Raw genomic sequence first — 14499 nt, 5'->3', positions numbered from 1 at the left:
TACTGATAGAAAATTAGGAAAAAAAACAAAAGTAAAGACATGCAGCATCAACAGAGATCAGCACTGATTCTCACCAGACTGGACGCAGTGACTTCACTGTACAGGAGACCAAAAGGGACAATAAGGAAACGCTCCTGGTCTGAGTTCACCCTGACCTAAAAGGACCAGATGACAGTCACATTAGATGATACTGTTCATAGAAAATGGTTCACATTTAGCTGAACTGATCAATCAATGAAGAACGTTGGCCAGAACAAAGCTGGTAAAGATAAATGGACAACAACTTTGTTAATTTAATTTAACTTAAGTCACCTCGATCTGTTGTATTATAAAGATTGAAATTTATCTTACTGTGAGATGGTTGTAGATGAGCTGGGACCATCCGAACAAGTCGGTGAGGCGATAGAAAGCGGCCAGCTTGCAGCGAAGCAGCTTCTCGCCCTTGTCGTATGAGATAGAGTCTGAGCCACGCAAGTCATTCACTGGAGTCACCATACCCAGACCTGAAAGGTGAAGATGGGGTCAGATAGAGTTGACGTACAGTGAAGAGTTGACGGGGTTGATGGTGAGGAGCAAAGGACATTAGAACAGGCAAAAATGGATAAAATACATCGCTCTGTACAGAAGAAAAGACCCATTTGTGATTTCCTTGCCCGCAGGGCAGGAGAGAAAAAAAAAAAAAATCAGATGGATTCTTCTTACTGAAATCAAACTGGACTCTTTGTCCAGAAATGAATTCTGGCATGCAGTGTGTTAGTCATTGTGAGCAGAGACATAGCCGGGCTATGGAGGTCAAAAAGTCACACACACTCATTCACTTCTCTGCTTACTCATATTGAGCGCTGCCATGCCTCCTTGTGGTGCAGCGGGATACATGGAAGGCATGCTGGTGGTCATGAAATCAGCGATCTGCTGCAGAGCCAACAGGCTTGTAGGCGTCTTCCCCTTCTTCAGCTGATCCTGGATCATCGTCTCCAGCTCATCGCAGAACGCCTGCCGGACATCGACGCAGACACACAGACAGAAGGAGACGAAAAGATCATAAGATCAAAAAGACGAAACACATAGAGGCACGGTGACGTAAAAAGAAAACAGGTAGGGACACTAACACAAACAGAGTAGGCTGGCTTGAGATTAAGATGAGCAATTTGGGAATTAAAGCAACATTTTGTCTTCCTTTCAGTCAGATATTTTAAATGTTTTTTTCTTGTTGTGTTCTTTATTGATTTCACCATGATATTAAAATGAATTTGCAGGAACTTGAACCTTTCTTGAGACAGATAATCCATCACATGTCTGCTTCTACTGTTGTTAAGTGGAGATTCACTTGTAAAGTCTGAACTGGATTACAACAAAGCGATCATACAACCCTGACAAACACCGTTGTGACACCTTCACTGAGTTTCACATGTCAGCCAATAAAACAAGGATACATAAAGTTGAGACTGAGAAAGGTCACAGAAAAAAAAGGAAGCTCATATAAGCACCATTCTGGGCTCATTTTCAGGACTTTTCATACACACAATAAGCCTTTAAAAAAAAAAAAAACAGTGCTGCATTCAGCTGGTCACACACACACACACACACACACACTGTTTATGGGGGAATAAACTAGATCCATCATGTGATATTGAGAAGGCTGCTGACTTTACACTAACTGAGTCTATTCATGTTTTAAAACGCCTACTGTGGTCGTGTGCATTGATCAACTGTGACCATATCATTTTGTCAGTTCATGTAGTTGTATGTGCCAGTAAATCTAGACATGTATTTTGTGATTTATGATGTTTCTGTTCCACTAACCGGGCTCTGTAGTATCATGGAGACCCTTTTCCTCTGCTCCATCATGTTGAAGTCCTGCCGCAGGTCGGGAGCCATGTTTCTCTCCCTCTGGTACTCCGGACTGCTTTCATCCACCCGGTCGAAGTACCGCTCCTTGTGGGGGGCTGTGGTGGGAGGGGGAGCCGTCACCACTCCGGCACCTGACTCGCCGTTCATCCTGGTTTGGCCTCCTGTAGATGTGCATAGCAAATATAATTATATTGCTATAAAGTGGCCAATAATATAATGTTTATTGACAGAAATTTCTAATTTAAGCAGCAGTGAATATCAGGTGTTTTTCAAATGATAGCATATTTTCTAGCAAAAGAAACATTAGCCCCTATGGCTCATTGGCCCAGAGGTTGACACAATAAAAATGTTTGTGTGAAACTCAGGGCCATGATCTGTGTGTTTATATGACATGTCAACACATGAGCTCACAAACAGATGGGTCAGAAAAAGGATAAAGCTATTTCAACTGGCTCTAAACGTAGATTGATCAAAAATATTTGGCACCATTCGTAACGGTCAAAGCTTAATGTGTTGAGAGTCCAGATGTTAAACAACAACAACATATCAGTGTTGTTTTTGTAAAATTATGGATGGCTTGTTTCTTAAAAGGTGGGGAGGACTTCCATATATTTCTGAGAGGAGAAAGAAATAAGAGTGAGAATGTGTATGAGGTGCCGACAGAGGGACATATAAAGTTTTCCCCAGGTAAATGAGGAAATGAACGCTGCCTGTCATTAGACCTGAAAGCCAATCACAGTCAACACTCTACCCCACTTCCTGTCATGGCCACTGGACTCCTCTTCCTAGCTCAGAGAGGTTTTAATTGATTTTCACAATGTGTTTCCTGGCATCACAACACCACTCAACTGTCAAAAATAGGCAAATGAAAGTCAAACAAAAACTGGAAATACAGCCACAGGTCTATTTACCATTCAGCTTAAAAAAATATTTGATTAGAGGTGAACAAACTTCACCAAGAAGTCCTTAATTATCTCTCAGGAATCTCTAAAGCATTGTGGAAGTAACTATTCTTGTATACTGTATGCTTGATAAACTATGCTCTCTTAACAAGCCCCCCCAAAATAAGAAATTGACAACAACAGGGAGGGGATTTCAAGACATAAAGAGAACAGAGAGACAGGTTTCCAATAGATCCACCTCCATCCAGCTGGCTGGGTGTATGCGGGGATAAAGAGCCTCCGCCTGACAGTCACAGCACAGACTACTCAAGCTCTGCCTCTGAAGGACACAGACAGACTTAAAAGCATAGGGAAGTGTGTGTGTGTCTGTGTGTGTAAGCATGCATGGGTAATGGGGGGTGCTCTGGCAGAAACTGATGCAGCCCATTAGTCTGCATCAATACAAATGTTCAGCCAAATCTACCATGACAACTGCAGACCAAACCCAAAGCATCCAGTACCACACTGAGCACCGACAGACCCTCTCTCTGTTTCTGCCCACTTTTATTGGTGTTCTGAGATTTTCCACAACATCAAACCCATCATTTTCACTAATCTCAGGTCACCTGTTTCAATCAAGGTTTTTGTGTTTTCATGCTGTTTGGCTAATTCCAGCCCAACAACGTTTTTGTCCAATTTAAGTTCATGAACACATTAAATAAAAAGAATTTAAATTATCTCAACATAACATTGTACATTGTAGATTGCTGCCCCGCAAAAGGCAGAAAGCAATAACACTTGTAATGTCTTTTTCAACTGGTCATTTTACAAAAAAAAAATCTTTGACACAGATACAGATAAGACCTAAAAACTGCACTCTACCTTCAAGAATAACTTCAGAGAATATGTGGGGAAAAAACACGGTATAAACAAATCTAGCCTATTCTTTCTTTCAGCTTCCCATCAACCATTTCTTAATAATTACCTTGAAACCAATATAATACATTAATTTAAAATGTAATACATTTAAATATAATTAATTCCACTGGACTCAATAGGTGAGGCAGCAGTTAGCTATGACTACTCTGCTATGCTAGGCTAGTTACCTTTTAGCCGGACTAGCCAAGCTCTTAATTTGCCATGACCGGATTTAACTTTAAATCTTTATGTAATTTATGTGGGAAAACAAAGTAAATTACCAAGACATTATTTCATCATCATTTATACATTTAAATTACACAAAACAGCTAGGGGGAACAAGTAAGAAAAGCAACTTTAGCTTTACCCAAGGCTAGCCGTCGCTATCTCATCAGCTAGCTTTAACTGCTAAAGCTAGCTTTCTTGTTTTGGCAGTTTTGTTTGGTTTTAGCTGTTTTGTAGTACTGCAAATTTAAAAATTCTTTTAAATTATACATTTATACACACATAATAAATGACAAAATATTTTAAAAATGTATGATAATAATTATACATAGAAAATGTATGTTAAAACAAATGTGAACAAGTTGCATTCTGGCCTACTAAATTTTAGTATGTGACTTACTTAGCGTTACTGCGCTAACTATGTTACATTCTCAACATTATTAATTTAATAACATTATTCACTAATCTTACAAATATTGAGGCAAATATTTAAAGCAAAAACTTAATGAATACTTCCACCTTCCACGTGTAAAGAAACTCAGAAATGCGTCCAGAGAGGAGGTAGCTGGGGTTGACGTCCTCGCCTTTCTAACAAAAAACATTCACTCCTCATTATAAATCAAATCCTTCCACACTTTTCTCCTTGGTGTCTCCTCTCTGCCGTTTTCCTTCAATACTATCTTAAAACTACTACTATCTTAAAAAGAAAAAACGAATAAAAAGAGGAAAGCGAACAGCATTCTCTCTCTACAATCATTCAGGATGGAAAACTCAGTAGAGTCTGTCGTGCTCGTGTGATTAGGACATCAGTTATTGACACAAGAATAAAGACATCAGCAATTAGTTCTGGTGCCAAATACACTCATTAGGGATAAAAGAGTGTGTCCCAGTCGCTGGCATGCTATTAATACAACTGTATCTTTTGTACAGCAAAAATATGCACAGAATCAGATTGGTTTGATGCGGGAAATTAAGCAACAAAAGTGAGATCCCCATCAAAACCTGTCAGTTAAACCACTTCAAAAATCTCTGCAACCCTTCCAAGATGGACTTGTGTCAACCTGGTTTACAGGAAGATGGTCTTAACGTTTCTCGACTGACAGTCAGATTCCCTTCGGTCTGATTTTCTTGTTGCAGTGTTTGCTGCTTGTTGTTCATGTTGGTGTTCATCGCTAGTGGCAACGAGACAAACCAACATGTCTGCTGACAAAGGGACAACTGAAAAAAAAAAAAGACAAATCAAATCAAGGACAAAGCCCTGAGAGTTTAACATCCATGCAGTCCTTTCTACTGACCTTTTCTGCTTAGAGCGGAGAATACTACATTGTTCAGAGAACAGTCTGAGAACAGAATAAAGTCATCAGTATTTTAACTAATGTATCCATTTCTGCTACAAATTAAACCCCACAATGCCACAGAGCCCTCATCTGATGACATTTAAAAGAAAATTTTGTCACACACTGTAAATACAGACTGCAAACTGGTATTTTATCATTTATTCCAGTCTAATGCCAGTCTTTGCTTAGAAATGAGAATATCAATTGTAACATTAACTTACAGCCAACACACTTTATTTCACAATGTAAAAACACTTTGGGCTTCACACACTTTCCCTCAATGTCCTAAAAAGACCATAATAACTTAAGAAATGCTTTTCTTGTATGTAATTTTTGTTTGAACTATTATTATCTAATGATGAGCCAATTCATTTTAGCTGTTTGATTATTAAATAGCCTCTAGGTTTACATAGTATGATAGACCATTACAGCTGCTATTGCTGCTGAAACCATCTTTAAAAATTGAGCTACACTGACCTACTGAAGTTTCATCAAGAGCGCAGGATTTTATGTAAGCCCTAAAAATGGGAATTAAAGTTTTATTTGAATGCAAATCTTGCTTGCTCACAGTGGCCCATCTCTGAGCGCTGAGGCACTGCGGGAACTAACAGAGCTGTTGTGTAACAGGATCCTTTCAATCGTCTCCAGGCTGCCATCGGTCCAGACAGTGTCCAACACTGCAGTGCACACTAACACAAGATCTGCCAACACCTGCAACCATAGACTGAACGAGCCAGGAGTATCCATTGAGAGGTATCTCTAAAACTACATGAAGGGTGAAAGAAAAAGGAGGAGCAGCAGGAGGAAACCAGATGAAACGCAGACATCACCTCTGTAACCTTCGTATATTCTCCTCTGTCAGTATTATCAACTTCATGCTGGAGTAAAGTAAAACTGGCGGAGGTTAAAGGGAATATAGATCATGTTGCGCAACATTACTAAAAGGAGTTCAACCGGGCCTCTTCCCCCGCCATCTCCGGGAGAAGTTTTTAAGTAAATTAATTTCCTGCTGCCGCAAATCTTAACTCAATCACTTCAGCTGTGCAATACTAGACACCGTTCCAGCAGGCACATCTCTAGTCCATCTATAAACTATGCTAAAACAAATAATCAAATCACAAAGCTCTTTATCTCTTGTGGACAAAGTAGCAATAACATTGGCCTTAGATGCAGGAAGCATTTCTCTTTCAACACAGAATGCTGTCATCTCACAACCACGGGCGCCCCCGCCTCGCCAGACCCCATGTTTCTCATCTCTCCTCAGAAATGTAGGTGCAGGGGCTCGGTGAGCCTCCGCTCCTGTTAAAGAGTGCAATCGCTATGGAAACCAAACACATTACCATGGAAACACAAGGACGGTCTTTAGAGATTACTGTTATGTAAGAAACAGCTGTAGGCCAACATCACACGGCAAGCCAGTCAGTGTCACAATGCGCACATCTTCAAGCTAACGTGTTACTCGTCTCACATTAGCTTCAAAACATCTCAGGGACTCGGCGGCTTCTTCGGTGACAGTAGGTCAGAAGTGAATGTGCATTTCTACAGATACAATATCCACTGGATTAAAAATGGCATGTTTGTTCTCAAGATTAAACCAAGTTGGGGATCAAATGCTTAATCTTAACCTGAAACGTACATAATCTGGTTATAATCACAACACAATGACTCTGATGTGCTGAGAAACTTAAAATAAAAAACTTAAACAAATGCACTTGTTCTGTATCAAGATGTTAACAGAAAACTCCACTCCGGAAATGTCGCCATGCATCAGAAGCACCTGTCATCTTGTATCACAGGAAGGGTGGAGTTGCTGCCACAGTTGATACAAATCAGGACAATAAGAAAGTGTTCATCGTCCACTTTAACTTTCTTTAAGAGACTGAATGTTTGAGCATAATGTGGTGATAGCACAAGCGGTTACATCTTGTGATGGCCCGTCTCCCTAATGGCAGACTCACGCTCTTAACCACACCCGTTGGATGATCTGTATTGGAAAGTACATTGTCCTCAGTAAGTGCAACCATGGGTGTGCCTGAAGCTGTAGCTCATACATCAAACTGATTGTCAGTATCTGGTCCTGGTACTGTACCGTCTGTCCTAACCAGCACTCTGTACTCTGAAGAAAAAGTATTTAAAAAAGGGGTTTAAAGGGTCCAGCTTCTCCAAAGCTGCAAGAGAAACATGTTAAATGAGTGTTGATGTTAAAAAAAAAAAAATTAAATCCCTTTTCAAACACAGCCAATATTTGTGGGTGTGACCAGTGCCCATAAAAAGATCACAGATTAGGGGGAATTCAAGAGAAATCTGAATCATCAGTTTTCTTTCATTAAACCCAGGAGACACACAATGACAAGTTAAAACCAGCCTGAAGGAGAAACCAGTCAGAAAAATGCAGACTTTGAGCATGTGAGCAGAGAAACCTGCTATAGGCTAGCTTTGGTACAGCTAGTATCAGACTTTCTCTCTATTATCTTTGACAAGATGAACTCATTTGAGCTCTTTTCTTCAGGCCTGCTAGGAAATACCAAAACAGTGAAGGTCACACTTGTGTACCGATGGCCACTGACAAGCAGAACATGTGACTGCTTATGCACATTAAAAGCTAATGTCGGTGCCTCCTTTTGCTCTCTGGATGTGGAAAACCCTTGGAATATATGCGTCCGAGGGTTTGCTCGTCTCTTAGCAACGAGAAAAGGTTGTGATGATGAATCAAGCCTCCTGCTTTTGTGTGAGAAATAAGAGAGATTTTGTTTTACTGTAAGAGTATATTTGAAAACATACAAATGCTTCAAAAGTAATCGAAAGGAATCAGCAGCTGACAACAACAGCCCTGTATATCTAGCAGACAATACTTCAAACCTTATCTTTACTACATGTGCTCATTAAGCAGGTTGTAAACTTGGTGGCCACAGACAGCCAGTTAAATGGCTTAACTTAGATCAAAAGGCTGCATTTACAAGAAACTATTGGCTTTTAAGTCAGGCACAGCCTAAAGGTCACTTTCAGTAAACAGATATATGCATCTCCTTTTTCAAATTCACAATCAAGACATCCCTGATTATAAGAAAGACGTTTGGAGTCTTCTATCTATCAGTCAATCTATTTCACCAATCTATGAGGCTTTATTCCTATATGGAACAAAATGTGTGACATTGTAAGGGAATATTCTTATTCATACCAACATTCATACTAGAAAGTGGAAATGGGTGCTATGGACAGAATCTTCTATGACAATATATACATTTCTATATTGTGAGATCAATACATAGATTCTGGAAAAAAATCAATTATGAAACTGCTTATGGATAAAAACAGCACCAAGAGTCAAGAGTCACGCTAGCAGCTCTGTGAGGTTATACTTATGCACAAAGCTTTGAGCTAAATGCACACAATGACATGGCTCACATATTGATGTTTAACAGGTTTATGTTCACCATGTTAGTTTAACGCCTTAGCATAACATTTGCTAATTAGCGCTAAACACAAAGTAGAACTGAGGCTGATGGGAATGACATTAATTCTGTACATATTATGTGATCATAAACTAAAGTACTGGATAAAATAAAGTTTTGACCTGATGGTTGCACTGGTAGATACAAAAGTTCATCTAAATCCATTTAATAGCTGTTGTTGTTGTTGCTGCTGGAACTGTATTTCCATCTAGACCAATGACCAAAGCCCCGTTCCTAACCACACAGGAATGTCCAGATTTGGTTATTCCAGTGAAGTAAATACCTGACAAATAAAAGTTACTTCACCACATTCATGCAAAAAAAATCACACAAATCAAATATGGTCATAAAGCAGTCCTGCTCAGTGATTTGCAATATTGCCCACAATGGCCTGATACACCCAGATAGGTACCTCAGTACTAACAGTATGGCAAAATATCTGACAGCAGACACATTTTTGTGGTATATATATATATATATGGTCATATTACTCAAACGCACTAGAAAAGTCTATTGTCTCTTAAACTCTTGATCTGTGTGCCTACCAGGATGATGTCCATCTGTGCACCCAAAAAGGAAAATGAACAGGAAGCTGCTGTGTTAAAAACAGGTGATTGTGAAACAAACAGATGTGTTGAACTCGCTATGACACCACACAATACAGATGTTTCCAGCCTTGACAAAGGCTGCTATGAGGCAATGATGAGTTAAAAAAAAAAAGAAAAAAGGTAGAGATACTATATGAAGAGGAGCACCAGGCTCTCTGCTCTCCCTCAGTGCCTCGCTCTTTGTAAACTTTAAAAAAAACGCACCCGGGAGGAGATTGTACAGATTTCAATTTGATCATCTCTCTTTTGAGATGGCGGAAGCTTGCAGTGAAAACATCTTTTCAGCATGACTAAGCTCTCACCAAACGGAAAGCATTCTGTAAAAGATCCATTTAGTTCGGTCCAAAAATATGACAATCAAGCAATCACCAGTGAAAAGATCATTATGTGTGTATTGAAAAAAAAAAAGCTGGCCTCAAACATTCACTGTAACAGTTTCAATGTATGTGTGTGTGTGTGTGTGTCCAGTTTGTGTTTCAAGCAGTTTTTAGACATTCAAGAGAGGCACTCAGACAAGGCTCTTTATATCTCTGAGCTGGATGCCTGTCATTACTGGTGACAACTGCTCTTTAGTGTGTGTGTGTGTGTGTGTGTGTGTCATGTGCATGTATGTGTGAGACCCTAACTACTGCAATGGTAGGAATGCATTAGGTGTCATTTTAGCGTTGCTCCAAGTATGGTCTCGTGCCTTAGACAGTAACTGCGCCCCACACACAGAGAAGCTACAACATGAGCTAATTTCAGACAAATACAGTGTTAAGCAAAAAGAGGGGATAGCAATACACGTGTTAGGTTCACTGACCTCATTGCTACTCAAACAAAACCTCATCACTCAAGGAAAGAAAATTGGGTCTCGTGTCATTTTAATATCCTAGATTCTTTTCCAACATCAAACATGTACAATTACTCTTGATTTCAGACTTTTCCCTCCTAAATTATTTGGGTTCATCCCACATTTTGGCGCGTATTCAATCAACCAAGCAGGTCTTATTTAGCAATAAAATGTCTTCTTCCTACCAGAGTTTGTAGCAAGCATGGTATCTAGCTGTCCTCTCTTAAATTACTCCGTGTCTAGACAGCAAACGTAGCGTGAGCAGCACGTGAGCAGAGCAGCAGCAGCAGCGAGTGCTCCGTCTGTGTGTCTATACTGGAGGCGTTCAGGCGCAGTGTTGAGCGTGGGTCACCCGTGTGTTGGAAGAGCTCAGAGCCCGATACACGACTGTAATGATGTGAATAAAACAGAGGATGGAAGCATAAATCAATGCTTCAGGTGGTGGTTACGCCCGTGAGACGCGGCGAGCTCGCACGGAGCCGGTGCAGACAGCTGCATAGATTAAAATGAGAGCGTATCTGTCGCGTGTGACGTTCGCTGGGAAAAACACGTCTGACACGCTTGCTGCTGTCTAGACACGGGGTCATGGTAAAAAGGAGTAACTGGTGAATCAATTTCAAAAGACATTTTATTGGCAAATGTTCTGTTGGGGTCATGTTGAAATGAGAGGAGGAAACACTATAGCAGAGGAAGAAAGAACAGCCAGCATCAACGCTGATGTTGGAATTACATTAGAAAGTCCTTTGGTGATATTTCACCATGACCCATGAATATGTTGAATATGTGAGTCACTTACATGCTGTGCACAAGTGAATGCAACCGCAGCTCATTATTTCACCTCACACTCATTTTAACTATTCAAAAAACTGGTCGATATCACCGTGCGAGTGTTTGTTTCCTCTTTGAAGTCAAATGGCGCCTTCATCATTGTGCCAGCTCTGACATCACATCATCATCCACTCACTCACTATATTACATTACATTTAGTCTCTATCCATTATCCACTGTGTAATTATATCCAAGAGTGCAGCTTCCATGTTTTTATGCTTAGTCAGCTGATGCTAACCCTCTGAGAAAACAGTGGCACACATCAAAAGAACTAGGATCAAAAATTTAAAACAAATATGAGTTTTCATATCATCGCTGCTTTGGAAAATAACGTCCAGCTTCACCATCGATGGGACTACTGTATGCACAGGAAACATTATTATCTGTCGCTGACCGCCGAGGCCAGGCGAGATGCTATGTTGTGTTAGTGTGCAGAGTACAGTGGCTCGGGTTTATCTGGCTGTCGCATGTCTTATGGGACAGAGAGGCGGGAGATTGCTCTCTGACACAACACACCCCTCCCTGTACATGTTTCCCCTGTGTCACACTCTACCCTGTGCTATCAAGTGTACATCCTGTAATAGCATTCTGCTGGCTAAATATTAGACCCAAACATGCTGTACATCGATATGATCCTTTGTGACCTCCGTGGTGTGAATGAAAGTTCAAGGATGACTGTTTTTACATCTCTAAACTTTAAAAAAAAAAAAAAAAAAAAGCCTCCTGAAACCCTGCTAAGTGATCACATATGGAGAGGAAGGAAGGAAAGAGAGAAATAGAGAGATTGGACTTGAAATGAGGAACACATTTTCAGCTGCACTGCAGTCAAGGGTGTGGGCGTGGGGAGTGGGAGTAAAACAAACACAGATCTCTGTATCTAGAGTGAGTGTGTATTCATGTGTGTAGTAGCGGTGTAGTGTGTGTCGAGGGTGGCAACATGGAGCCAGACTGACAGAGCTGAGCTTCGTCCTTGGGGAGTTTCACTCATTCTAACAGAATTACCAAATCCAGGGTGTTACCGTCCCCTAACACATACACACACACACACACACACACGCATACACGCACTGAAAATGTATCTCGGCAGTTTGGCTTTGCTAATCCACATACAGTATGAGGGGGAAGGGACTTCACAGTGTACTTTAGAAAGGAGACAGCAACAGATTAGTGGTTATGTTGTTCAGTTTGGACCCAAAAACAAACAGCTGTCAAACAGCAAAGCATAGTAAACAATTAAAAAGACTTACGCGCTATGACACAAACTCACTGGGTATTATCACCTCTCGATCTTCTTTCTGATGCTATTAGTAGAGCTGGACAATTACAGCTGCATCTAACAATTATTTTCATTATTGCTTGATCTGTCTGTTGTTTTTTCTTTACTTTTAGTCTATAATTAGCGGGGAAAAATTGTGAAAAATGGGCATTTCAAGCTCCCAGAACCCAAGGTGACATTATTTGTCCTGTCTGGCCTACAGTCCAAAACCTAAAGATAATCAATTTATAATAATATAAAATGGTGAAAAGCAGCAAAATTCTCAAATTTGAGAAGCTTGAACCAGCAAATACTATTTTTCTCTGATGACGGACTCAAAAGATTAACTGATGAATAAATACCATCATGTAGCTTTATTGCATTTATGACTTTCGCTTTATCAATACACAGTGTATTAATATGCACTATCATTGCATACTTTATATTTAGAGATGTGGTCCAAAGCTTATCTCAGTTTCTAGTTTAAAATGTTGGTTTGATGCATTTTATTTAGGATCGATAGGAGTTGGCTGCTTTAACAACACGATATGGAATTTAATAACGTAAATCTGATGCAGTGAGACATGGTGTTTCCTCTCATACTGTGAAAGTACAGGTTGGCAAGTGAAGTGAAAAAAGTGCTTACAATTCAAATGTGATGTGCACAGTTATTATTATCATTATTATTATTATTATGCAGGACGTAGCGTCATATGACAAAAAGGAAACTGCTCCATCACCACACAACTGAATACAGCTAACAAACTGTCCTACACACAACAAACACACCCAGACTAGAAACAGACCCGGTGTTACATCGTGTTTGGTGACCCATCAGATTCTGTGATCTGCAGTGATGGAAGAAGTACTCAGATCCTTCACTTAAGTGAAAGTAGGGCTGGGCGATATATCAATATCGTGATATGAGACTAGATATTGTTATATTGTGATATGGCATAATTGTTATCTCTTCCTGGTTTTAAAGGCTGCATTACAGTAAAGTGATGTAACTTTCTGAACTCACCAGACTGTTCTAGCTGTTCTATTATTTGTCTTTATCCACTTAGGTCATTATATCCACATTACTGATGATTATTTATCAAAAATCTCATTGGGTAAATATTTTGTGAAAGCACTCATCCCTACAATATTGTTGTAATATCGATATTGAGGTATTTGGTCAGAAATATTGTGATATTTGCCCAGCCCTAAGTAAAAGTATCTGATATATTAAATACATTTGAGAAAGTACATCATTAATACTGATGAGTCAATGCATACGCAGCATTTCTGCAACATTGGTACTTTAACTTTAGTACTTTAAGTAAATTTAGCTGGTAATACTTCTACACTTTTACTTAAGTATGATTTTAAATGCAGGATTTTTACATGGTGATATTGATAGGCTACTTTTACTTAAGGACCTGAGTACTTCTTCCAACACTGCAGGTCACAGAAATTGATGGGTCACCAAATACAGTGTAACATCGGTGCAGAACAACTACGAGAGGAAAACCTAGGCAGCACAAAAGCCCATATTTAAGAGCTACAGTAAGTGTGCGCCATGTGAAATGCAAAATAACGCAAACACAGGCCTGCTCGGGAAGCTGGCTAATGATACTCGGGGCAAAAACACACATTCAGTGTGGCCCAAGGCTGTTGTTTTTTTCCCACACAGGAAAGCGTCCGAGCGAGAGGTGAATTCATTAAACCGTATTGAAACACACAAACAGTCGTTTACAGTATGAAAACGTGCCTCTCTGCAGACTCAACCGACCAGAGGCAACGTATTAGCAAAACAGTGAGAGCTCGCCACACCGAAACACAAGGAGACGACTGAGGCACAAACATATTAACACATGGACCGTGTCGCACCGGACAGACGCTGCAGGTGAAAATGCAAACCGTGTCGATTATTTTGGAGCTTACCCTCTGTTTGTTGAAGTGATGAGATATAAACAGTGGTCGGTGAAAGCGGGGCGGCGATTTTCACTATTTTTATCCCCCACCCTGGTGACTTCAGAGTGGGTTTATCGTCCCTGCGTCGCTCCGCCCATCCACCGTCATCCAATTTGGGTGCGCCGAATTTTTTTTTTTCTAGGATAGCGAAGTCATGACCCGCCCTTCTCTGCCTCTGATTGGCTAATACTCGTTGCCTTCGTTGGTTGGATTGGTTAGATTTAGGCACGAGGCGTGAGATTACGGAGCCGTATATAAGAGTAAGCCAATCAGAGGCAGAGTAAGGCGGGTCATGACTTCGACATCCTAGGGAAAAAATATCGCCTTGGGTGCGGTAAACGAGTAATCTGCAG

At 40.3% G+C, this 14499-nt stretch overlaps 1 protein-coding gene across 10 annotated transcripts in view; it reads right to left on the bottom strand.

Annotated features, from left to right (window-relative positions):
- add1 (adducin 1 (alpha)) overlaps positions 1-14242 on the bottom strand; it is a 30139-nt gene extending 15897 nt beyond the window's left edge. For 3 of the 10 annotated variants that reach the window (XM_044333226.1, XM_044333229.1, XM_044333230.1), the window contains exons 1-5: positions 4937-5051; positions 1804-2012; positions 831-993; positions 352-503; positions 75-155 (exon numbers count right to left, since the gene is read on the bottom strand). In XM_044333226.1, coding sequence (XP_044189161.1) covers positions 75-155; positions 352-503; positions 831-993; positions 1804-2012; positions 4937-5045 — 714 coding nt within the window. In that variant the 5' untranslated portion in view covers positions 5046-5051. Of the gene's footprint in view, positions 1-74; positions 156-351; positions 504-830; positions 994-1803; positions 2013-4394; positions 4637-4936; positions 5059-14116 lie in introns of those variants that run through there. The other 7 variants (XM_044333222.1, XM_044333221.1, XM_044333223.1 and 4 more) reach the window with 6 other exon arrangements.
- Positions 14243-14499: the final 257 nt, after the last annotated feature.

This window comes from Thunnus albacares, chromosome 18 (assembly GCF_914725855.1).
Source record: "Thunnus albacares chromosome 18, fThuAlb1.1, whole genome shotgun sequence".
NCBI lineage: Eukaryota > Metazoa > Chordata > Actinopteri > Scombriformes > Scombridae > Thunnus > Thunnus albacares.
This window is presented reverse-complemented; position numbering and strand designations above follow the sequence as displayed.